The 25,616-nt window shown below is 42.8% G+C and overlaps 2 protein-coding genes across 3 annotated transcripts in view; one reads left to right on the top strand and one right to left on the bottom strand.

Moving 5' to 3' along the window:
• The window catches only part of ZCWPW2 (zinc finger CW-type and PWWP domain containing 2), a 153,443-nt gene extending 143,229 nt beyond the window's left edge, over positions 1–10,214 (bottom strand). The window contains exons 1-4 of the mRNA XM_027958145.2: positions 10,200–10,214; positions 7,452–7,684; positions 3,603–4,378; positions 3,419–3,503 (exon numbers count right to left, since the gene is read on the bottom strand). Of these exons, the coding sequence (XP_027813946.1) occupies positions 3,419–3,503; positions 3,603–4,378; positions 7,452–7,684; positions 10,200–10,214 (1,109 nt within the window). The remainder of the gene's footprint in view (positions 1–3,418; positions 3,504–3,602; positions 4,379–7,451; positions 7,685–10,199) is intronic.
• AZI2 (5-azacytidine induced 2) overlaps positions 3,688–25,616 on the top strand; it is a 34,630-nt gene continuing 12,701 nt past the window's right edge. For both annotated transcript variants that reach the window (XM_004018197.5, XM_012099295.4), the window contains exons 1-4: positions 3,688–4,049; positions 22,573–22,793; positions 24,229–24,354; positions 24,818–24,917. In XM_004018197.5, coding sequence (XP_004018246.1) covers positions 22,578–22,793; positions 24,229–24,354; positions 24,818–24,917 — 442 coding nt within the window. In that variant the 5' untranslated portion in view covers positions 3,688–4,049; positions 22,573–22,577. The remainder of the gene's footprint in view (positions 4,050–22,572; positions 22,794–24,228; positions 24,355–24,817; positions 24,918–25,616) is intronic.

Genomic DNA, 25,616 nt, shown 5'->3' with positions numbered 1-25,616 from the left:
GGCTACTCACTCCAGTGTTCCTGCATGGAGAATTCCATGGACAGAGGAGCCTGGAGGGGTACAGTCCATGGGTCACAAAGAGTCGGATATGACTGAGTAACTAACACCAAGTATTGAATAAACTAATGAATTCATATCTCAGATAGTAAGAGTCTAAGTCTCAAGCTTCAGAGAAGGGTTGCTCTTACTTCATTTAATAAGTACAGAATTCCCCCTACTGGATCTTTTTTCCTCCTTTGTACAATCTACCAACCCCATCCTGGGGCCTCTGCTGCTGTTCTCCTGTTAGCTCTTCTCGTATTTCTTCTCCCTACTCCTTACATCAAAGACTTCCTAAGATTATTAAATTTTTCTTCACCTACATATGTTTCCAAGAAAAAATCACTGCATTTATAATTATGACATTCATGTTTATTTTTTTAAAATGAAAGCTGTCAGAAGCTAATTCCTCCTGATTATAAAGCACTTCAGGTCAAAAAGTTATTATGAAGTACACACTGTCTGTTCAGAACAAGGCTAGCTGCTAGAGACAGAAGGATATATCTTTTTTTATAAGTAGAATGTAATTGCCATAATAATTTGATATCTATTATCAACCCATTTGAAAAGCACATGAACAAGATCTCCTACAGTTAGGAAATTGATCTTGTTCCTTTTCTCCCTGAGTTCATATTTTTGTATCACTTCCCCAACATAAGCTTATCCTAACACATTTCAGTGCTTGCAAATACTTTAAATTAGTCATATTTCCCTACATAAAACAGTATATTTAAAAATTCCTGAGAACATAAATTTAAGGACTGTCATCAGGATTGTTATATTAACTTACTAGAGCAGTACTTATCAAATGAGAAACAGTTCAAATTATGATCATTATAAAATATCCTAAGTCAGCTTTTATTGGACATGCATCTCGTTTAGAATTGGATAGCTCCTCCTCCCTCCAATGAAGTCATTCATTTCAGAATCATATTATTTGTCGCTAAAGAGAAACAGGGTTCAAGCTGATCCTAGCCTGACATTTTGTATTCTTCCATTCCGAATATTTAGAAGCAGAAGGATTCCTGGTTATATCAATAATCACTCTTCTGAACTACTAAACTATGGACCAAAAATCACATAGGAATATGCCATAAAATTATTCTTTGTTTTATTTTTATTTTTTTTATTTTTTTTTTTTTTATTTTTTAAATTTTAAAATCTTTAATTCTTACATGCATTCCCAAACATGAACCCCCCTCCCACCTCCCTTCCCATAACATCTTTCTGGGTCATCCCCATGCACCAGCCCCAAGCATGCTGCATCCTGCGTCAGACACATAAAATTATTCTTAATCAGCAGACAACTGTGCCCTTTGGTAACATTTTTGAAAACCACTGGAAATTACTATTCTTAGGAAACAATTAGCTATCCAGTTATTAGAATCACTTACTTTCTAAACAGATTTAGGTCAGATTAAAGGTTCTACTTTAATTGTAGACTGGGAGAGGGACAGTTACTGAAAAGGAAAGGGGAGAGGTGTCCGAGCTCAGGCACAGTCGGACACAGATCAATTTTCGGGAAGAAACATGCAATTTAACAACCTGAAAATTAATACCCTTAAAGCTATCATGTGGGCTTCCCTGGTGGCTCAGACGGTAAAGAACCTGCCTGGAATGCAGGAGGCATGGGTTCGATCCCTGGGTTGGGGAAGATCCCCTGGAGGAGGGCATGGCAACCCTCTTCAGTATTCTTGCCTGGAGAATCCCCATGGACAGAGGAGCCTGGTGACAAAGAGTTAGACATGACTGAATGACTAAGCACATAACCCCCTGAAAGCCGTCATGTACTTTACAAGGTTAAGGGTCTGGGTTACATGATGCCCAGTCTGAGGAATGCTGTTTCAGGGATACACACAGTCTCAGATACACACAGTGTAACAGAAGTCATGAACTTTGATTCTGAGGGGAGGTCTGGGGTGGGGGATGGGGGCGCGGCGCAGGGTGAGTGATGAGGTGTGGGAAGAAAGAGGCAAAACAGACTATGTAGGCCCAGACAGCAGATTTTTCATTTTTGGTAGTATCTTTGAATCTGCTTTATATCTCTGCCACTGAAACCATTCCCTTACCCTAGGGCTCTAGACGTGAACATGTGATGGATGTGGGGGATGGGAAGAAAAAATGGTTTTAAGACAATACTGATGAAATGACACTGAAACTGATATATGAAGAGACACTGCAATTTCAGCTTATAGGTTCTGACATCTTAATTCCATTCTGCTAACACTGAAGAGCCACACATACACAACAGTCACAAAACACAGGACAGAGACACAGTAAACATGATCCCTAGGATGGTATGGTTTTAATAGTACAAAATTTAAATCACTAACCCAAAATACACTTAATATTTTTTTCTTAAAAGACACATTCGCTTCCCTCTAACAGTATCTACTCTGCACAGCTTAGAAATACATACCTCCCATTAAAAAAGAACAAAACACAACAGCACTATTTTCTTTACTGTTTTAACATATTGCCTAATTAAACCGAAGATCTGAAGCATCTCTAAAGAGTCAAGATTGTTTAAAAACCAGAGAAGTAGGCTGAGCCACAGTCAGGAGTTGTGCCAAGGGCCGTATTCTTTCTTCAGATATGGCTCTGAAACCTATTTTACCCCAGGGCAAACGGAACCTCGCTGAAGCTAGTCCTCACTCTGGGGCTTTCAAGGGCAACTCCTGATGGAGAACATCAGGACCTTGGCGAGATAACGGGAAGAGGTGGGGAAAGCTGGGGGAGAATCTCTTGGGATATCTGTTTTCATTTACCACAGCCTGTAAACAAGACCTTTGAAAAAGTGACTTGTGTCAAGAGTGTGGAACTCAGCTCAAAATGGCCATTTTGTAACAAGTATGTTTATAAACGCTTCGGAGGTAGCGTTTCCTAGGTATTCGATCCCTAGGTCATCAAGATTCCCTGCAGAAGGATAGAGCGACCCGCTCCAATATTCTTGCCTGGAAAATTCCACGGACAGAGGAGTCTGACGGGCTACCGTCCGTGGGGTCGCAAAGACTCGGACACGACTCAGCGACGGAGCACACGTGTCCATGTTCTACAAACAACCCTAGCGCAGCAGAGTACATCCCGAAGTTAACAGCTTCCTCACTGTTAATAAGAGCCGCGTGCCCAACAATTAGGGTATCCGGAGCAACGCCCCGAAACCAGGCGCGGCGTTAAAAACTCCTCAACAGGAGCACACTGCTACAGGTTCCTCGTTCCGGGCCAGGGCCAGGCGAGCGCCGGAAACCCCAAAGAGCGTTACCCTGCGGAGCCAACACACGACACGACGCTCGGGGACCCCCAAGCGGACGCTCAAGGAAACACACGACGCAGAAGGCGGCCAACCGCCCAACCGCGGTCGCCGCAGCCGGAGTCTTACCCGACAGCGCCTCCGCTTCCCGCGTCGCCTCGCCCACCGCGCCGCAGAGGCTCACGGGACGCGCGGCCGCGGCGGCCCCGCCCACCTCGCCGCGGACGCTCACGGGACACGTAGTACACGGCCCCCTCCGACCCCGCCCCGGCACCGGCTTAGCGAACGCCCTCGGTGCTCCCTCGGGCCTCACTTCCGGTTTGCCCGCTTGGCCCTGGCTCCGAGCTGCGGACAACCCGGAGGCCGCGTTTCCGGCGCGCGGCGCCCGCCCTCCCGCCGGCCCTTTTGCGGCGTTTCCCCTGCGCGGCGCGCCGCCCGGGCGGGCGCTGACGAGGCCGGGTAACCGGTCTTCTTCGGCAGCGGCTCGGCCCTCGGCCTCGGCCCGGCCCACCTTCCAGAGCCTCCGGGCCGCAGCCCACTAGCCGGCCGCGCCGGCCCCGGCACCGCCGAGGCAGGAGAAATGGGAGTCCCTCCGCGGCGTCCCCGGAGCAGCTGCATTCGTCAGGGAAGCGGCTGTGTCTTCGAGGAAACCGGAAGCCCGCGGTGACCCCTGGCCCCCGGTTTGTTTTCCGTCCGTTTCCAAACACGGGAATCGAAACTCGGCGGCCCTGGGGGCGGCCCCACGGAGCCAGTGTTCTGGGTGAGTAGCCGCTTTGGTCCTGCAGAGGGTGCGGATGGTGGGACCACCCTCCGCTGTCGGCGCTTATGGAAAGAGACGGGTCGTTTCTCCAAACCTTGGCGGGGGTACCCAGCCGCTGGGCATCTCGGGTGCCCACCAGGGATGCTGGCATCCTGAATCTCGTCCCCTCGCGCGAGCCGGGCCAGGCCCGCTTGGTTCTCGCCTCTCCCGAGTATTGGTCTTTCTGCCGGTTCTCTGCTGACAGGGGCCCCTTCAGTTTTATGCCATCCAGCGACACCGCATTTAAATTGGAAACCAAAGAGGGGGACGTGTGGCTTGGATGGTCTTGCCTTGGCGATGTACATTACATTACTCAGGACTAAGAAAGAGTCCGTAGTCGTTGGTTCTCCAGTGTCTAACCTATATACCCAGGATGGTTTTCCATCATTTGTTGAGTGACTGCCACATGCCAGGTAGATTGAGTCCCTCATGCCTACTGACAGGGAACTCAGATATTCGAAAGTGAAAGAGAACACAGAAACTGAAATACAGATGAAAACTGATTGGTCCAGCATGTGTTAGAGATACGCTGAGATGATCAAAGTCTGTGACCTACTAGTACTGAAATTGATCCATGCCTCTTAAACCTAAAAGACGTTTGCCTTTTTATGTTTTGGAGTTTTAAATTGGCTTGAGCAAGATCTCAAGGCATGGTTTACGTTCCATTTTTCTAGAGTTGTCATATCTAATTCGCCAACCTGTGGGGGAATGGTGCATCCTTCCCAGGTTTGTTAAATTTTATTGCGATGTTGTTTGTAAAATGGGAAGTTGTAAACAAAGGTAAGGTTTTAATGTTAAAGAGACATAGTGAAATGGGAAATGCACCGGATTAAGTGAGAACATTAACTCAAAATCTGAGTGCTGAATTTTCTACTTACTCGCTTGACACTGGGTGAGAAACCAACTCTGTCCATTTTCCCTATCTCTGAAATGGGAATAATGCTTCCTCTCCAAGGCATCAAAGCAGTTTCCTGGAGTTTGCTGGCTGTAGAGTCAGCTAGCCATTTTTCATTACTGGCTGCTGCTGCTGCTGCTGCTGCTGCTAAGTCACTTCAGTCGTGTCCGACTCTGTGCGACCCCATAGATGGCAGCCCACCAGGCTCCGCCATCCCTGGGATTCTCCAGGCAAGAACACTGGAGTGGGTTGCCATTTCCTTCTCCAGTGCATGAAAGTAAAAAGTGAAGTCGCTCAGTCCTGTCCGACCCTCAGTGACCCCATGGGCTGCAGCCTTCCAGGCTCCTCAGTCCATGAGATTTTCCAGGCAGGAGTACTGGAGTGGGGTGCCATTTCCTTCTCCGAGCAAATGAGCTAGTTCCCTTAAAAGTCAAAGCACACTGCCTGACATGCCAACACAGAATGTTGTCATGATTATCAAATAAAATGATGTTATGAAGTACTTTATAATCCTTGAAGTAATGAAATCAGTGAAACAATGTTTTTTCTTTTGTACATGTATTCTGGATTAAAATACAGTTGTCTTATCACTACGAGAGCATTATGCTCAGTTGTGTTGAGATGTATTATACTTTATGAAAGGAAAGAAAAGAAGTAGACTGCCTTTCACACCTATGTTAACCCAGAAAGAATCTTATGATTCCTTGGCCATACAAACTGATTTCTTAACTAAAGCGGTTATAAAAAATGATAATGGGGTTTTTCCTACTGTATATCTGATGTCGAGAACGTTTTTGGGCTTTCGCTGGATTGTAGGGTCTTTGAGTGCTGAGGTGCATAGATTAAGTGGTGGTGATTGTTATAGGCGCTCAGTCGTGTCTGACTCTTTGCCACCCCATCGACTGCAGCATGCCAGGCTTCCCTGTCCTTCACCATCTCCGGGAGGTTGCTCAAACTTATGTCCCTTGAGTCGATGATGCCATCCAATCATCTCATCCTCAGGTTGAGTGATAGGATCTTGAAAAAAGGCACTCAATGATCCCTTCTTTATAAGCTAGTTAGACCATTCCTTCCCTTAATTCTTGTGTTAAAAATAGAAAAAGAAGTATTGGTTTTCCTCGGTAAGACTTAATTCTTGTTTTGTAGTATATTGACTGATCTTATGAATGGATTTTATGAAGTAGGGATAGTCTGGCTTTTGAGAATTAGAAAGATGATGAAAATTCTAGAGAAGATTCACTTCAGGAGGCAATGCGAAGTTGAGGAAAGAGCCTATTAAATAGGCCTTGACTCAAACCTTAGCTCTCTTATACTGACTGCCAGGTGATTATAGACAAATTTACCTCACTTCTTTAAGCCTCTGTGTGCTCGTTTGTGTGATGATACCTTTCCGGTCAAGTTTGGTGATGACATGACGTATTATGTGTAGTATATCTTTTACTCAATTCATAATAAAACTGGATTGTTTTAGGTTGCTATACCATGTTTGCATTAACACTTTGTTTTCACAATACAGAAAGGCAACATCTGAGTGATACTGTTCAACCCCGGCATTTTCCCACAAATAGTGGGAAAACTTAGATCTGGATAGATAAACTAATCAATAATCAAGGTGCCAGATCTTTGAGTCTGGGCTTCAGAATCTCAGGCCAGTGTTTTTCCTACCACTGAGTTCTGCCTTGTCCAGATTCTTACTGGGAAAATAAGAATCCATTTTGTGTTGCCTCTCAGAATGTGGTATTAAGAGCACACATTTGGAAGATGGTTTATTTGGGTTCACATTTGACCTTTGCTGCTGATTCTTTGTGAAGGTGTAAGTAAGGTATTTAATTTTTCTAAGATTTGTTTATATATTAGAATAATGGTACCTACTTGAGAAATAGGAAAATGTATATACAGAAGAAACATTGCTCTGTCCTAATATTATTCGACCCCACTAGGGATTGCAGTCCAAGAGACAGTCTTTCAGAAAGCTCTGAGAGGTCAAAGCATAGTTCTATAAGTTTTTGAGACAGAGGATTATATGTCAAATGACATAGTACTGACAGTTCACATAGTCCAGATCTAAATGTACAAAGTGAATAAGTGGTCATGGGTCATTGTGGCCTTTTACAAGATTAAGAAGGAAGTTATTTCCTAAGGAGTTCTGGTTAATGCAAATCCGCAACACACATTAAAGGAAGGGAGGAGGCTCAAAAGGGTAGAAAAAAATTTTATGTTTAAATTTTTCTCATCTTGTCATAAAATATGAATGTTATTTCATCAGTTCCCCCCCCCCACGATCATTAATTTTTTGATAGCATTTGGTGATCAAATATTTGGTTCCCTGATGCCAGGGCAGTTGCTTACATGCCCTAGGTCCATCATGTCCTTTGGTTGTGGGTCTTAATAGCTGATTTTAAGGAGTTGTACCAGTAAGGTGTCTGGCGAGGACTGCTGGTCAGTTCCAGTGTCTGATAGGACTTGGCCGGTTCTGCCGTGCATCTGCATCGTGCGTGTTCACTAGTCTGTAGACGTTCTGCCGTGCATCTGCATCGTGCGTGTTCACTAGTCTGTAGACGTTCTGCCGTGCATCTGCATCGTGCGTGTTCACTAGTCTGTAGACGTTCTGCCGTGCATCTGCATCGTGCGTGTTCACTAGTCTGTAGACGTTCTGCCGTGCATCTGCATCTTGCGTGTTCACTAGTCTGTAGACAGCTATCTGTGTGGTCAGAACGGACAGTAGGAGGACTTTCCCGGCAGTCCAGTGGTTAGTGCCCTAGCTTCCACTGCAGCGTCGGATTCCTGGCCAGGAAACCAGGGTCCTGCCTGCCATGCTACATGGCGACAAATTGGAGGGGCGGGAATTGACAATAGAAGTAACAGTACCAGTAGTAAATGTTTAAGCCAAGATCCTCCTAAAGTAAAGCGTTTTCATAGTATGGTTTCTAAACTGGGAACAAATTTGACTCTTCAAATATATTATAAGATGGGTTAACAAATATCTTGGCTAAATGGTCTTACTGTTGGAAAACTGATAGAAACCCCGCTGCTGCTGCTGCTGCTGCTAAGTCACTTCAGTCGTGTCCGACTCTGTGCTACCCCATAGATGGCAAGCCCACCAGGCTCCTCTGTCCCTGGGATTCTCCAGGCAAGAACACTGGACTGGGTTGCCATTTCCTTCTCCAGCGCATGAAAGTGAAAAGTGAACATGAAGTCGCTCAGTCATGTCTGACTCTTCACAACCCCATGGACTGCAGCCTACCAGGCTCCTCCGTCCATGGGATTTTCCAGGCAAGAGTACTGGAGAATATAAGCATTAAAGGCAAATTGGGAGGTTTGTTTCCAAAGGCTATCCATAGACGACCTTCAGGCCAGAGGAAACCAATTGTGAGCGTTCTAACCAGCCTGGAGAGAGCTGGGGCCATACACGTGTTCTGTAACTCCATTAGGTTCATTAGGAGCTACCCAGTACTTAGCATCTAGTGGAAAAGAGTGATTATGGCCAGGTTCAGAACAGGTGTCATTAACTGGCCAGGTAAGAAGGTCCCACGTAGTGGCATTAGAAGTAGTGGGTACTATGTATAGTATTAGAGTTACTTCTAAAATAAAATAAGGGCCATCCAGTTAGAGCCTTGGAGAAGGCAATGGCAACCAACTCCAGTACTCTTGCCTGGAAAATCCCATAGACGGAGGAGCCTGGTAGGCTGCAGTCCATGGAGTCGCAAAGAGTCGGACACAACTGAGCGACTTCACTTTCACTTTTCACTTTCATGCATTGGAGAAGGAAATGGCAACCCACTCCAGTGTTCTTGCCTTGTTCTGGCGGAGCCTGGTGGGCTGCTGTCTATGGGGTCGCACAGAGTCAGACACGACTGAAGTGACTTAGCAGCAGTTAGAGCCTTGGAGAGGAGAAATCCACGAAGGAAACCTAGGAATATTGGACATAAGTCCACAAACCTATGGTTTGTTTGGCTTGATTTTTGAAACTTGCAAATGATTGAGCCCGAGGAAGAAATACATTGGGTTTATAAGCAAAAGTGTGAGCAGTTGTCAAAGTAATCGTATGCAGGCTTGGTCTGGCTGTGTGGGTCAGCTCTCTACTCCAGGTGTCGTTTTTTCATCCTGGTCTGGTGGTGCTGATCCTAGTTAGTCAAAGTCAGGTGTCAGAAACAGGAGTTACAGTCCATTCAGGAGTGGAGGCCTGCTGTGGGCCCTGTCCTGCATAGCTGTAAAGAGTCTTTTGTTGATGTCTTTTCCAGTGTGCATAATCCCTTGGTTGCAAGTCATGGTGAGATCTTCATTCAAAAATAGATTATTGTGATAGGCTTTAGAAACAAACATAGAGTGTTGTTTTAATAATTTGATTCAATTTTACAGTAATATAACGAGAAGCCATTTAAGAAGTGAGTCTTAGACAGTGAATATAAAAAAAAACACCCTCAAATAACAAAACTAGAATTTAAATATCTACTGATGCATCTTTTTCTCTGTGAAATTACCTTTGTAACAACCAAATATAGCCAAATTAAGACTTATTGTAGTTAATAAGACTTATTGTATGGTTAATTGACCACATGCTCAGTTGCTCAGAGGTGTCTGACTCTTTGTAACCCCCTGGACTGTAGCCTGCCAGGCTCCTCTGTCCTTGGGATTTCCCAGGCAAGAACACTCGAGTGAATTGCCATTTCATTTGCCAGGGAATTTCCTGACCCAGGGATCGAACGCACCTCTCCTGCAATATCAGGTGAACTCTTTGCCAGCGAGCCACCTGGGGAGCCCAGTTGACCACACAGCCTCTTATAAGTAGGCTGTATTGGAACTTTTGTAAGGAATCTTAGATTAAACCTTCGAAAGGCCTCTCAAGGTCAGAGAGGAGAAGGCAGTGGCACCCCACTCCAGTAGTCTTGCCTGGAGAATCCCATGGACGGAGGAGCCTGGTGGGCTGCAGTCCATGGGGTCGCGAAGAGTCGGGCACGACTGAGCGACTTCACTTTCACGTTTCACTTTCACCCATTGGAGAAGGAAATGGCAACCCACTCCAGTGTTCTTACCTGGAGAATCCCAGGGACGGGGGAGCCTGGTGGGCTGCCATCTATGGGGTTGCACAGAGTCAGACACGACTGAAGCCACTTAGCAGCAGCAAGGCCAGATAAGTTACACCAAGACGTTGCCACGGATTCTTCCTACGATATCTGTAGATTTGGGTGAATTCCTCTTTGAGGTCCCCAAAATACCTGAGGTTCGTGCATCTCTTAGATGGTAGATGGTAGCCTTCTTTACGGAGAAGGCGATGGCACCCCACTCCAGTACTCTTGCCTGGGAAATCCATGGACGGAGGAGCCTGGTAGGCTGCAGCCCATGGGATCACTAAGAGTCAGACACAACTGAGCGACTTCACTTTTGCTTTTCTCTTTCATGCATTGGAGAAGGAAATGGCAACCCACTCCAGTATTCTTGCCTGGAGAATCCCAGGGACAGTGGAGCCTGGTGGGCTGATGTCTATGGGGTCGCACAGAGTCGGACACGACTGACGCGACTTAGCAGCAGCAGCAGGAGCTAGCCCTACAAATATTTTCTCCTGCTATAATTCAATTTTAGAAATAAGAAAAACTTTTATTTACATTTTTTATTTTTTAAATTGTGAAAGTATGATAACACATTTATGGGAGATTTGGAAAATACAAAACAAAGTTACATATAGTTCCACTTTATATTACAATTATTTTTTAAGTAACTAAACTAAGATTTTTAGTTGGAATTTCAGTGTGAAACTCTCAAAACTTAATAGAATGAGTAGACAGAAAAGTACAAGGATATAGTAGACCTAAAAAGCCCTATGAACCAATTCAGCATAATTAAGATTTATACAGGTTTTATACAAATTCTGTTCAGGTTCCCAGGAGACACTGGCACATAGCCAGGGACATAAAACAAGGTGCAAAATGTCGTCGTCTAGATTTTGAAATCATAGAGTCTGTTCTCTTATCACGTGGAATTATGTTAGAGATGAATATCAAAAGATATTTTAAAATAACCCACATGTTTTCAAGTACAGTGTGACATTTTCCAAGAGAAATCTTTGACTCAGCCATTGAAAGCCTTGAGAAGGTTAAAAGACTGAACAGAGGGTGATTGCAGAGAATAAAGTATTTAAATGAGAAATTGATATGAAAGATACTTTAAAAACCTCATGTATGTGGAAATTAGATGTCCACTTTTAAATGATGGATGTATCTAAGAAGCCATAACAAGGAAAACTAGAAAATATTTATAACAATAAAAAGGAAAAGAGAATTTATCGGAGTTTGTGGCATGCCGCTGAAGGTGCTCAGTGCAGCTGAGTGCATTGTGGGCTCTTGACTAAGGCGGGAAAGCAATAATGGACACAAGCATAAAGTTTTGTGGGGTTTGAATAGAATCTGCGCTTTAGTTAATAGTCTTTTTTTTTTTAATGACGTAGTATTTCTTGATATTATCAGAATTGGATTAGAAGTTTCAAGCCTCATTCAAATACTTTTTTAAAAATCACTAAAATAATAAGCATTCTAGACTTTTAGCAGTAATACTAGATGCCAGAATAAATGGAACTATTATCAAAGTTTCAAATGAATATAGTTACAAATCTATCATTCTATTCATACTTGGTCAAACAAGTGAAATAAAAATATCATAAATTTTTTAGCTAAGCAGAAATTCATAAGTTTTCTGAAGTATATATATTATACTGTATATATAGGTATGTATATAGGTATGCAAAAGCTTTTCTGCTACACTTGATAAAGGCTTGAGAAAGAAGAATAACAAAAAAAGATGGAGAAATTGGAAAATATAAACTAAATGAAATGGGAGCACTGAATATGAAATAGAAAAAGTGAAACACACTGGAAAGAACTAGAAATAAAGATCATCATATAGTCCTGTTGTTTGTAAACATGGCTGCTCATTAGAGTCATACCTAGAGCTTTGGAGGAAAAACAATACCTAGGCACCTGTATTTTTCAAAAAATTCCAACATTATGCTAATGTGCATCCAGATTTTAAAAAGTGATTATAGGTTTTTCTATTAAAATGGTAGCTTTATGATACAGAATTCTATTATTTTCTGTTGAGCAGTCATGATACAGTGGTATTAAAATGAACAATATATAATCACAATAGTAAAAGATGTTTATCAGTTTTCACAAAAAATAAAATTGCCAACCATAAGGGAAGCATGATTAACCTAAGAGTATAAAATAATTACAATTTGAGGGGTTAAGTAGAGTGATGTAAGTGGAAGTACATACGTGCATATGTTTTCATCCACACAGCCCAGTGTGTGTCTTTGGTACATTTAATCCATTTACATTTAAGGTAATTATTGACCTATATGATCCTATTACCATTTTCTTAATTGTTTGGAGTTTATTCTTCGCAGGTCTCTTCCTTCTCTTGTGTTTCCTGCCTAGAGAAGTTCCTTTAGCATTTGTTGTAAAGGTTGTTTGGTGGTGCTGAATTCTCGTTAACTTTTGCTTGTCTGAAAATCTTTTCATTTCTCTGTCAAATTTGAACAAGCATCTTGCTGGGTAGAGTATTCATGGCTTTAAGTTCTTCACTTTTATCACTTTAAATATATCATGCCATTCCCTTCTGGCTTGAAGAGTGTCTGTTGAGAAATCAGCTGAAAACCTTACGAGAGTTCCGTTGTATGCTATTTGTTGTTTCCCTTGTTTCTTCTAAGATTTTATCTTTGTCTATAATTTCTGTCGGTTTGATTACTATGTGTGGTCCTCCTTGGGTTTATCTTGCCTGGAACTCTCTGCGCTTCCTGAGCTTGGTTGACTTTTTCCTTTCCCATATTAGAGAAGTTTTCAGCTATTATCTCTTCATATATGTTCTCAGGTCCTTTCTCCCTCCCTCTCCTCCCCTTCTGGGACCCCTATAATGTGAAGGTTGTTGCATTTAATGTTGTCCCGGAGGACTCGTAGGCTGTCTTCATTGGGTTTTTTTCCCCATTCTTTTTTCAATATTGTGTTTCGCAGCAGCGGTTTCCACCATTCTGTCTTCCGGGTCACTCACCGTTCCGCTGCCTCAGGTGTTCTGCTGCTGATCCCTTCTAATGTATTGTTCATCTCTGTTTGTTCTTCCGTTCTTCTAGGTCTTTGGTAAACATTTCTTGCGTCTTCTCCTTTCTTTTTCTGAGACCCTGGGTCATCTTCACTATTGTTATTTTAGAATTCTTTTTCTGGAAGGTTGCCTAGCTCCACTTCATTTAGTTCTTTTTGTGGAAGTTTGTCCTGTTCTTTCTTCTGGGAGTTAACCCTCTGCCTTTTCATTTCAGTTGTTCTGTGGTTGTAGTGTTCAGTCTGGAACCTGTGGGACTACAGGTCTTCTTGCTTCTGTCTGCCCCCTGGTGGATGAGGCTGATGGGAGGGCCTGCTGGGGAAATCTCGGCACGCTTATAGCAAGTTGAAAAGCAGAGACATTACTTTGCCAACAAAGGTCTGTCTAGTCAAGGCTATGGTTTTCCAGTGGTCGTGTATGGATGTGAGAGCTGGACTGTGAAGAAAGCTGAGCGCCGAGAAATTGATGCTTTTAAACTGTGGTGTTGGAGAAGACTCTTGAGAGTCTCTTGGACTGCAAGGAGATCCAACCAGTCCATTCTAAAGGAGATCAGTCCTGGGTGTTCTTTGGAAGGACTGATGCTAAAGCTGAAACTCCAATACTTTGGCCCCCTCATGCGAAGAGCTGACTCATTGGAGAAGACTCTGATGCTGGGAGGGATTGGGGGCAGGAGGAGAAGGGGACGGCAGAGGATGAGATGGCTGGATGGCATCACTGACGCAATGGACGTGAGTGTGAGTGAACTCCGGGAGTTGGTGATGGACAGGGAGGCCTGGTGTGCTGCAATTCATGGGGTCGCAAAGAGTCAGACACGACTGAGTGGCTGAACTGAACTGATGCTCTGTGAAACCTTAATCCAGGATCTGCTGATGGGTGGGGCTGTGCTCCCTCCTGTTGGTTGTTCAGCCTGAGGTGATGAGCTCTATGATACGCTCAGTGGTGACCTCCAAGAGGTCTCACTTGCCAAGGGGCACCTCCTGGGACTGCTGCTGCCAGTTCCCCTGTCCCTGTGGCAGGCACTGCTGACTCACACCTTCACAAGAGACCCTCCAACACTAGCAGGTAGGTCTGGTTCAGTCTCCTTCCCCCTGGGTCCTGGTGCATGCAAGATTTTGTTTGTGCCCTCCAAGAGGGGAGTGTCTGTTTCCACCTGGCCTTTGGAAGTCATGAAATCAAATCCTGCTGGCCTTCAAAGTCAAATTCCCTGAGATTCCGAGTCCCTGTTGACTAAAAAGATGCAAAGCATGAGAGTTCCGAGGTAAGTTGTAATTGGGGCAGAGTGAGGACTACAGCCCGGGAGACAGCACCTCAGGGAGCTCTGAGAAAGTTAGAGGCAGTGGAGGAAAGTCAATATAGAAGATTTTGGTGAAAGGGGAGTTCAGTGCAATCAAGCCCTCACTTTATATAAGGAGCTAATGTCACCACAAAGGGATTGAGTGCTTTTCTAGATATGAAGAGATATAAGGATCCCTTGGGATCATGAAATAAGTTCCTGAAAATAAGTATCTAAAGACCAGTTTTCCTGGAGCGCAGAGGGCCCCACTCTCCACCCTGAATTCAAGGGGTGTCGCAGGCCAGCAGCTGCAGCAGCACAGGCTTCAGCCTCCGCAGAGGCAGATGCCAGATGCCCTTGTTGTTGCTCACTCGCTGGAAAATGCTCTTGGCAAGTGCCAGGTTGTGGTGGACGTTCCTTTGCTGGATCCCCAGGCTGGGGAGCCTGACACAGGGCTCCAGATCTTTCTAAGAGTGGGAGAACGTCTTTGTTATTATTGTTCTCCAGTTTGTAGGTCACCCATCTGGCAAGTGTGGAATTTGATTTTATCGTGATTGTGCCCCCCGCTCCCCGCCACTGTCTTGTTGTGGCTTCTCCTTTGTCTTTGGACACGGGGTGTCGTTCGTTGGTGGGTGCCAGTGTCAGTCTGTTGATGGTTGTTCAGCTGCCAGTTGTGATTTCGGTGCTTTTGGAGGAGAAGATGAGCACACGTGCTTCTGCTGCACCATCTTAATTTGATCTCTCTCGAAATGAGAATAACTCTACCACCCTTGTTTACAGTAGACCTTGCAGGCAGGGTTCCAGGCAACAAACTGACAAGGTAAGAATTAACCTTCTGCTGGCCTCTCTAACTGTGCGTGCAAAGATCAGGTTTGGAATGCCAGAAAAGAGCCCCATGTGGGCTGTTACGGCCAGGATTCCTTTATTCCCTAATTAAGGAAGCCCTTGTGAGCTGTCTGAACCCAGCTGTACTCCTATAGATGGCAGTCTGTCTGGGAGCTGTTTGGTCTTTAAGGTGAGGTTCCCCATTATCAGTTTGGTGCTTTGGTGCAGATATGAGACATGCTCTGAAGAGCTCTGTAAGGATGGGACTGTGGATGAGACGTGTGCTGTTTATCCTTGGACCAGTTCCACTCTTAACATTTCTCGGTTTTTCCCTCCTGCAGTGTCTCCTCTGAGAGTGCTCAGGGTGAAACAGATCTTTGTGGGGCTCCCGGGCAGGAAGGCTTTCTTGACTCCAGCCTTTGTTGTGAGTCCCAAAGGGCAGATTCTGAACTGTTGCTAATGCAATGGTCCCGGAAGGGAATGGACTTAAAGACAGGGGATGGGCAACCAAGAAATAGTAGTGCAGGCTTGGAGCAGGGTCCTGGTTCCACCTCAGGGGCAAGTAACAATGTCTTTAAGTTCTTTAAGATGGCAGCATTCTTCATACCAGAGAAAGACCACCTGAGGCTACATTAAAGAGAATCTCAGCAAGATTGCCTGAGACCAGATTAGTGGACTACAGGCCCTGCACACTCCCTAATCTTACCAGCAGCTCTGCCCTTGAACTAAGTGCCTCCTTAAATCCTCGGTTGGGAGACAGCTTTCAGGGCAGGAGCCTCCTGTGCCCTTTTCCCTGACAAAGCAGTAAAGCTGTCCTGCTCTGTTGGGTTGGCTGAGAGGTTCCTTTAGATTTTCCTGTAAGAGGCTGTGGAAAAAACCCAAACTTACTTTTCGGCTAACCCCATTCTTCACCCAGAACCCTGTCTCCGAGATTTGATTTGGCACCAGTTCACAGAGGCCAAGTTTTTGGCATCAAGCACGAGACGAAGGGACTATGCAGGGTGCACCCTTGGAAGAGCTGTACTTACTTAATGGTTGTGGTGGGTTACCTCATAGGGCTGCAGCGTCATGAGGGTTGGTCCTCAGATACTTCCACTAGGTTCTTAGGAGCAGGCGACCCTTCTTCAGAGCGGGATTCATTCATTCTCTCACTAGCAAAAGTTCGGTCAGACCATATTTGACTTGTTTTTAAAATTTAAATCTGACAAAAAACGTAAGTCCCCTGCCTAGGAAATTCACGGTCATCCTTCAGACTTAATAAGGTAAAGCACCTTGAATAAAATTTTTAAGATCATCACTTAAAAGTAACGAAACCCATATATCAGGAGAACTCACCAGAACACCTGAGCTGGTGGGGCTCAGGGAGCCTGTGCTGGTTCTGAGCACTGGGTCAAGGTAGACTCGCTGGTGGTAAGATACGCATGTCAATGAAAAGATGAATAAGTCTATCTGAGAAAGAAATGGAAAATGTTATTTGAGCCAACTTGGAGTTTGTACCGGGAGACATTCTTTCAGAACGTTTTGAGGACTGCTCCACCTTTTAGAGGTCAGAGTATGATCACGTTTTTGAAACAAAAGGTTATATTTTAAGTGATATATTATTGACAGTTTATATACAGTCTAAGGAAAAGGCAGTGGCACCCCACTCCAGTACTCTTGCCTGGAAAATCCCATGGACAGAGGAGCCTGGTGGGCTGCAGTCCATGGGGTCGCACAGAGTCGGACACGACTGAAGCGACTTAGCAGCAGCATACAGCCTAAATCTGCAGATGCCAAGTGAGTGGTAGGTCGTGGGTCATGGGGGCCCCTAGGAACATTCAGGAAGGACGTTCTCTCCTAAGAGGCCTGGCTAATACACATGCACAGGGAAGGGAGGCAATCTGGAGAGGCTGAAGAAACGTTCTTGTTTAAATTTTTCTCGTCTTGCCTTAACACCTTCCAGGTTTCTCTGGCTGATCTAAGGATTAAATTGACACGAGGTAGTTTAACAGGAGAAAATCAAACAAAAATTTAATAACACATGTATACACGGGAGAGACCCAGGAGAACTGAGTAACTCGACAGAGCACCCAAAGCCCTCACCGAGAGAGGACGGGCAAAGAGAGAGGCCAGCAGCCTTACAGATGGAGATTTCCCACAGAAATGTAGATGCTTCTTACTAAAGGGTAGCTACTCTTTGGTTTTCATAGTTCTTCCCCCGCTTCTGCAGTTTCTTAGGAAATGACCAAAGAGACGTATTTTGGTGGCAAATTCTGCTTTCCTACTATGGGGAAACACTTGTACGTGGCATATGGTTAGCGATCAATAAATAGTAAATATTAGGGTGATTAAATATGACAGGATAATAATATCTTTCTGGAAAAAAGACTAATCTGGTGTCAGGAGACAATTCTATTTTTTCCAGTCTCTCACCTCATTATATATAGCATATCTCAACTGAGGATCCTCTTGGTGTTGACTGTAGTCAAGACTGAAAGTCAAGGTCTCCTGAAATAATTCTGAAGAGTAATGCTTGCATTTTTTCCCTTTATGTCTCTCCTGTAGTCTTTAGAAACTACTGCTCTCTTTTCTGCCGCCTCCTCTGGCAGGTTGTCTCCATCTTTCTCCGTTAACATTGGCGATGCTGTGATTTGTAAGAAATGCACGTATAGTCACTCAGATGACCAAAGTATATTTCACACGTACATTTGGTCTTCATCCACGTCTCCTTAAGCAGAGCAGACCTTCCCCCTTGCCTGGATTTATGTTAGTGAGGTGACTTTTGGAAACCATCTAACGATGGGGGCTGTTTGCCAGAGGATCTCACCAGCTGATTAGCAGATTAGCGCTTTTAGTCCCCCTGACCTGGGCTATTGAGGTGGGTGTCAGAGAGGCTGAGTCAATTTCCAGTGATTTCAGTCAGTTGTGCTTATGTAATGAGGCCTCTATTAAAAACCTAAAGACGAGAGGGTCAGAGAGCTTCCAGGTGGGTGAACCAGAATGTTTTCAGTGCCCGGTGCTGGCCGCCGACTCTACAAGGGCAGAGGCTCCTTTGTTCAGCACCTCACCCTGTCTGTCTCCACATCTGCTGTTGGGCCATATCTTTTAATAGTAACCAAGTGAGTAAATGGGTTTGAGTAATCAAATATAAGAAGGTCATGAGAACCTCTGCTTTATAGCCAGTTGGTCAGATGCACAAGTAACAGTCTGGACTTGGTGACTGGCATCCTGAACTGGAGGGAACCATTGGAACCTCTGGTTTGCAGCTGGTCCCTCAGAAGTACAGGTAGCAACCTGGGCTTGCCATTGGCTTCTGAAGTGGGGGCAGGGACCGTGGGGCTGAGCCCTTTCCCTGAGGAATCTGATGCCGTGTCCAGTAAACAGTGTCTGAGGTGAGTTGTGGGGCCCCCAGCTGGTGTCCAGAGCACTGGCAGTTGGTGGTGTGGAGATGCCGCCGCCTCCACATTCGAACTGGGTGACCAAAGCTCCTTTTAGTCATTCTTGGGAGTTTCATTGTTTAATACCACAGAGTATATTCCTTAAATTGGAATGAAACTTAAAATTACGAGGACTGATGACTGACAATCCAGCTTAACGGTTTTTACTCCAACATTCTGATTTGCACAGACCTGTATTAGAGGCTGGCGATCAGTAATTTTGAAGAGAACCCCAAATGATTCTAAGGTAGTTGTCCATTCGTCACTTTGCAAACACTACTCTAGGTCAGCTCAGTTTGTTTAGAATATTCTTATACAAGACAGTCTTTTTGGTTGATCTTTCTTATCTTTGATAATGATATCCTGCTCATGGCACTCACTTTTTAAAGATGAAAATAAACACAGGTTTGTTATTTTAAGATAATTTAAGTTATGGTAAATAAACTTAGATTACAGTATACGGTAAAATTTGACAAATGTTAAAGCTGCCTTAGTCTAGTTTGTTAAGTTTATAATAGCCAGTTAGGCTTTTACCCTTTATCCAGAAAATCAGATTTTCCCAGGCCAATACTTTGGATATTTGTGAATATCACAAATGCTTTTTACATCACAAAGAACATAAAACTGAATCTGACTTTACTGTGAGTGGACTGCTGAAGCTCCCTTTTACTTCTCTGTTGCAATGAGGTCGAGGAAGGGTGCTTGCATAAGCAATAAAGCCAAAGGTCACACATGGCCTATTTTGTTACTTTGCAAGCAGTTTTCCTTTCAGTATGGGGATAAATACAGTGGGATACCTGCCTTGTATTATTTGGTGTCTTTCTAAGATCTCATTTTTCCCTGGCCCTGCAGCTTTTACTCTCTAGAAATTGGGTGTGTATGGAGTCACACGATAAGCATTAATGTTTCTAATACTTACTTGATCTTATATTTATTTTTGCAAGGATAGGAATCGAATCTTTCATTTTCATTCATAATAAATTTGAGTGGCAGTCACTGGAACAGTAGGCTTGATGCGTGACACTAGTGAATTTTCTCTTTGCTGTGCTTGGCTATTTCTCGCTCATCTTGGTTCAATTTCATAATCTTTATGGGCCCCAGTTTTCCCAGATGTGAAATGGGTCCAACAGGATTTTCCTACCTCATAGGTAATCATGAGAATTAATTGGGATAGCATTTGTGAACTCCTTTGTGCAGTACTCAGTAGTTCGTTTGAGTGTGAATATGTTTTATAGTGGTTGTATATGTGTTTTTCACATTCTTGACTCATACCCAGGTTTTTCTTAAATTCCACGGAATAAGGATCAAATCCTATAGTCACTGTATTATAAAGGACCATTTTCAGTGGTTTCTATTCTGCTTTTCCAGTCTCATCTCCTATTAGTCTCCTCATCATCCCTTCTCCCCATACTGGTTCAAGCCTTTGACCTTGTTACCACTGCTGGCAGCAAACGGTTAAAGTTTAAGTACTGTAAGTACAGTAAACATAACCACCCTCTTCGCCTTAGAATGCATGGTTGAGAGTCATTTGATATTTCCTATGACCTTTGAAACTCCTCCCCCTCCCCACCTCTCAGTCGCTATGGCATTCTGTATTGTTGGAAATATATTACTTCCCTTTATGGCATAATAACTATTTTACCACACAGCTATCTCCCACACTGAGTTTTCCTTGCTAAGTAAAGGATTATTTCGTGATAAAAATGCGTGCGTAGGAAATCACACCACTGATCTAGTTAGAACTTTGTGCAGAGCAAAGGCATAAAGGCTCGGATCTTCAAGGTGCACAAACTGGGACACCATCTGTTTCAACTCTGTAGAGCAATTTGACCTACTCCTTTAGCGGGGAAAAAAATACTCCAGTTGAATAAATCCTGTCCATTTAGTTGGCTCTTAAGATATTATGTGTATCAGACATCTAAGATGAGCACAGTTCACCTCTCCTCACGCTAGACCTCAGCCCGTCACTTACCTGGCCGGTTCTCTTATCTGCTGTTCCTCTTTTAAGGCAGAATGCGCGTGTGACAGAGTCTTAGACGGAAGTGCACATGGACACTTGAGGTGGACAGTATCGTATTTCTTTTTGGACAGGAAATGAGGATTTCAGCTACTAGCAGTGTGATCGGAATGATGTTTACTGTTATTTCAGAATAGAGTTGAATCCAGAGAGGAGAAAGTAAACCCCTCAGGGAAAGAAAACTACCTCTTTATCCATCAGTAGGAGAAAGTGCAGTTTGCGCTGGAAACAGCAGGAGTTAATTATGGTCATGAGGATCTACCACTTTGGGGGGATATAGCAGGTCCTAGCCCTTAACTTTTTCGATAAACTGAGAAAGAATCTAACTTAAGAATAGGAGTTGTCCTACATGGTTAGAAGTTTTTAAATTGGTCTTGGTGAAGAATGATTGAATAGTAGCTTTCACCTACTCAGACTTGTAGTAAAACACATTTATTTTTGCCTAACTTTCCTATAATCCTTGGTATAAACAAATCACTGGACATGTCAAACTCTGACTTTACTTGGGAGTAATTGGAAGCCTTCGGTTATAAAATCAGAAAAGCAAATACATTATGATAGAACAGACCCAGAAACACACACACCCTTTCCTTAATTTTCATGTTGTCTGAAATAAAGCAAAACAAACTTTACAAACTCGATCATTTAGTTGTATAGCTGAAACTAACAGAACATGTGCAAATCAACCCTTCAGTAAAAAAAAATTTTAATAAACTGTACAGTGGAGAAAAGACAGTGTCTTCAGTCAGCGGTGCTAAGAAAAGTGGACAGTGCATGTAAAAGAGTGAAGTTACAACATTCTGGAACATCTTATCCAAAACATAAAGCAGATTAGAGGCCTGAGTGTAAGACCTGAAACTATAAAAGAAGAAAACAGGCAGGATGCTCTTAGACATAGATCATAGCAATTGTTTTTTTTTTTTTGGATCTGTCTCCTAAAGCAAAGGAAACAAAAGCAAAAGTTAACACGTGGGCCTTAATTTCACAGCAAGGGAAATCATTCACAAGATGAAAAGACAGTGTACTGAATGGGAGAAAATACTTGCAAATGATAAAATCAATAATGATGACATCCAGAATAACACAACTCAGCATCAAAAAACAACCTTATTTTACAATGGACAGAAGACCTGAATAGACAGTTTTCTGAAGAAGATATACAGATGGCCAACAGACATGGGGAAAGGTGGTCAGCATCGTTAATTAGAGAAATGCAAATTCAAACTACAGTGGGATAGAATGAGACTATAATTCTGACATCTGTCAGAGTGGTTGTCATCAAAAAGACCACAAATTGGTCGGAATGTAAATCGGTGCCACCACTGTGGGAAAGAGTATGAAGCTTTCTCAAAAAAGGAACAATAGAATTACCATATGAACCAGCAAGTCCACTCTTGAGTATATATCCAAAAAAGGTAAAAACACTAATGAAGAAAGATAACATGCACCTCACTGTTCATAGCAGCGCTTTTTGCAATAGTCAAGATATGGGAGTAACCTGTGTCCATTGACTGATCAGTGGAGAAAAAAGATATGGTGAGTGTGGACAATGGGATACAACTCAGCCATAGGAAAGAAGGAGATTTTTCCATTTGCAACAACATGGATGAACTAGGAGGGTATTATGCTTAGTGAATTAAGTCAGAGAAAGACAGTCTGTATGGTGTCGCTTACGTGGGGAATCTGGAGATCCAGACTACTGTATATAAAATAAATGACCTGAAAGGATATATCATACAACACAGGAAATACAGCCAATGCATTATGACTGTAGATGGAATACAACCTTTAAAATCGGGAATCACTATGTTGTACACCTGAAACTTATATATGCATCACCTGTGTTTCAGTAAGAGAAAAGAAATGGGAGTTTTTAAACGTTTCAGCAGTGTTTGCATTATTCTCTCAATATGCTTTTTTCTGCTTATTTATTCAGTCAGACATTTCTATTTTATGTCTTTATTTTTAAACAGCTGTCATGGATGCACTGGTGGAAGATGATATTTGTATTCTGAATCATGAAAAAGCCCACAGGAGAGACCCAGTGACTCCAGTCTCAATATATTCAGGAGATGAATCTGTTGCCTCACATTTTGCCCTCGTCACTGCATATGAAGACATTAAAAAAAGACTTAAGGATTCAGAGAAAGAGAACTCTTTCTTAAAAAAAAGAATCAGAATTTTGGAAGAAAAGGTAATTTGTCTATCACCTTCATTGTGTTTACGACTTAATAATTCAAAGTATTTGAAATTTTAATATTTGTCTGCTCTGTCTTGCATGAGTGTACCAAATTTCCAAAGATAAGTCACTGCAAATCTCAAAACCCTGAACATTTACTTGGCCTTCCGTGTCTCACGCATCGTAATGCTTAGTGAATGTGTGCAGAAGACGCTCTAGCAACATGAAGGGGTTAAAGCTCAAATGTTTTTCTTCCCTCTTTCAGATTGCCTTACCTTCCTAGCTGTGTGTATTTCATTCAGGATGTTTAAACCTGTGCAAAAAATTATAGATCAAGAAAGGAAGAAGTTCCTGGAACATTGTTCCAATATGTTTAGTAGTGATTTTGTCAGGACTGAAATTTCACCAGGACTGACATCTTTACCTCAGCATTCTCTTTTATTCTCAAACACATGTTAATAAGAATGTGTTTAACTGATGAATTAGTGTCCTCTGTTTATACCTTTCTCATGCAGAAACTGTATATCCTAAATGTTACAGAATACATAAGCCAGGTAGCTGACTCAATTATAAATCCTCATCTGCTTTGCTAATGTGTTGCGAAGTCTTCCTCATGCTATCCATGTACTTCTAAAGTTTAACTGAGTTCCTGTTTCTTTGGATCATGCTTTATGATCCTCAGCTCTTCCGTGTACTGTGTTCAGACAGCAGCTTCCACAGAATGAGAAGGAATGATCTAGCTGTACAGACTTGAGGGTGGAGTTTGGTAGAGACGGACTCATTTGCAGGAAGTAAGAAAAGGAGGACTCGCTTGTAAAAATAATTGATTTCTTAGTATTCATATGAATTTTCTTTAATGACTATTAAATAAATTTGTGACATACTGGGATAGAATGAAACAAGATAACATTTTAGAGTTTGTAGTTAGGTTTATTTTAAAAGTCAATAGAAAAATGTGGTAAGTAATATTGGAAATATTTCTGTACTTTGTGATCAACAGTCCTAATAATTTGTTCTGCATTAATACAGCACTTAATGAACTAACACTTCTATTCCTTAAAGTGTCAAGTACACACTAAATTGATACTCACTTTTCCGATGATGGAAAATAAATAGTGTGTTCTAGCTTGGAAAACAGAGAAGCTCCATGAAAGAATGATGTACTGTTTTAGTATGATGAATTATTATAAAAGATACAGCAAAGCATAAGATACTGATTAAGGAAAAGCATAAAAGAAGATTTTTAAGATAGCTATTCTGTGCTTTTGACTTTCTTGATCACTAAGCGTAAATGTGCAGAAGTGGGGTGGCCACTTAATTGTGGTTGTGGTTCAGGCTTTCTTCCCTGCATTAGTGTAATTAAAGTGAGCTGCAGAGCCACCAGAAGACGGACTTATTCGCTCATGTCAAGCATCCTCTTAAGCTTCACCTTCTGATTTTATGCCTTTAGCTTATAGGAGCTCGAAAGGATGAAGAAACAAGCTCTGTGGGACGGGAACAAGTAAACAAAGCCTATCACGCGTACCGAGAGGTCTGCATTGATAGGGATAATCTGAAAAACAAACTGGACAGAATGGTAGGTTGGCCTGTAAAGAGTGGAATTTGTATGTTGCAAATGAGTTTTCTCTTTCAGGAGGTTTAAAGTTAGAAATTAGAGATATTTACATTTATTAGACAAAAAATTCGTGTGCTCAAGGCAAAAGCAGAAAAATTTTTAATAGGAATATTTGTTACTTACTTCTTTACAAAATAAGTAGTCAGTTTGTAATGATGCTTAGGTCTTAAGTATATCTAACACCACTAACTTATTTTGAAAAATTGTGACTCAGAGTTTATCATTGTTTTCTTTTCTTTTTTAAGCCAGTGAAAAAATGTCCTAAGTTAGGAAAAGAGATTGGTGAAAACTGCATTCAGTTTCCCACCTTGCTTTTAAGAGGCTGGAATCTATTTTTTCAAATCTGCCTGGAAATGAATATATAACATAATACCGATCTTTAGATTTTATTGACTGTAATGTGGCATTTTCCCTACTTAACTAGAATAAAGACAACTCTGAATCTTTGAAAGTGTTGAATGAACAGCTACAATCTAAAGAAGTAGAACTCCTCCAGCTGAGGACAGAGGTGGAAACTCAGCAGGGTAGGCCACTTATTTGTTTAAATATTCTACCGCAATCAATACGATTTCCCATGCATGTGTTATATCCATGATCAGTTTTCTATGTCTGTGTGCTAAGGACTGACTTTTTAATTTGAGGGCTTATGTTAATTTCTGTGTTCTGCTTTTACCGACTATCAAATCCTTCTTAACTTCTCCTGAGGTGTAAATTGCACTTTTCCTAGAGAAAATTTGGCGGTTGATTTGGGGCTGGTTTGTGATGAAGTAGGTGAAGAGAGGAATGCAGTCCCATATTCTGTAAAGCCTCTTGCCCACGCTGGGCACCCTGTCATTGAGTAGTTACAGCTGCTGTTTTGTTTGTTTTAATCCAGTGTCTGAAGGTTGTTAAAATGTGCAGCTGAGATGCTATGCTGAGAAGTTAGGATTGGGGTTGGGTACTAGCCTGCCCCCATGCAAGCAGGCTCTGAGGGGACAGCTCAAGACGCGGCCTCTAAGAGGCCTGACGGGAGGTTGAGGGGGGATCTCTCATGGCAAGTGAGCAGGCCTTTTTCTATGGACAGAGTCTAAGGAACTAAGTCTTTAGTTCCTTAATAAGGGTAAGGGTTCCTTATTAAGGGCATCCCTTAATACAGATAAGGGCTAGTCCGTGTCCAGTGGTGTTGCATTTGTACAGTAGAATGTTTATGAATGAAATTGTTCAGAAGTCATGCTGTAGGCCTG

This window comes from Ovis aries, chromosome 19 (genome assembly GCF_016772045.2).
Source record: "Ovis aries strain OAR_USU_Benz2616 breed Rambouillet chromosome 19, ARS-UI_Ramb_v3.0, whole genome shotgun sequence".
NCBI lineage: Eukaryota > Metazoa > Chordata > Mammalia > Artiodactyla > Bovidae > Ovis > Ovis aries.
Note: the sequence above shows the minus strand (reverse complement) of the source record. Positions and strands in the feature narration are given on the sequence as shown.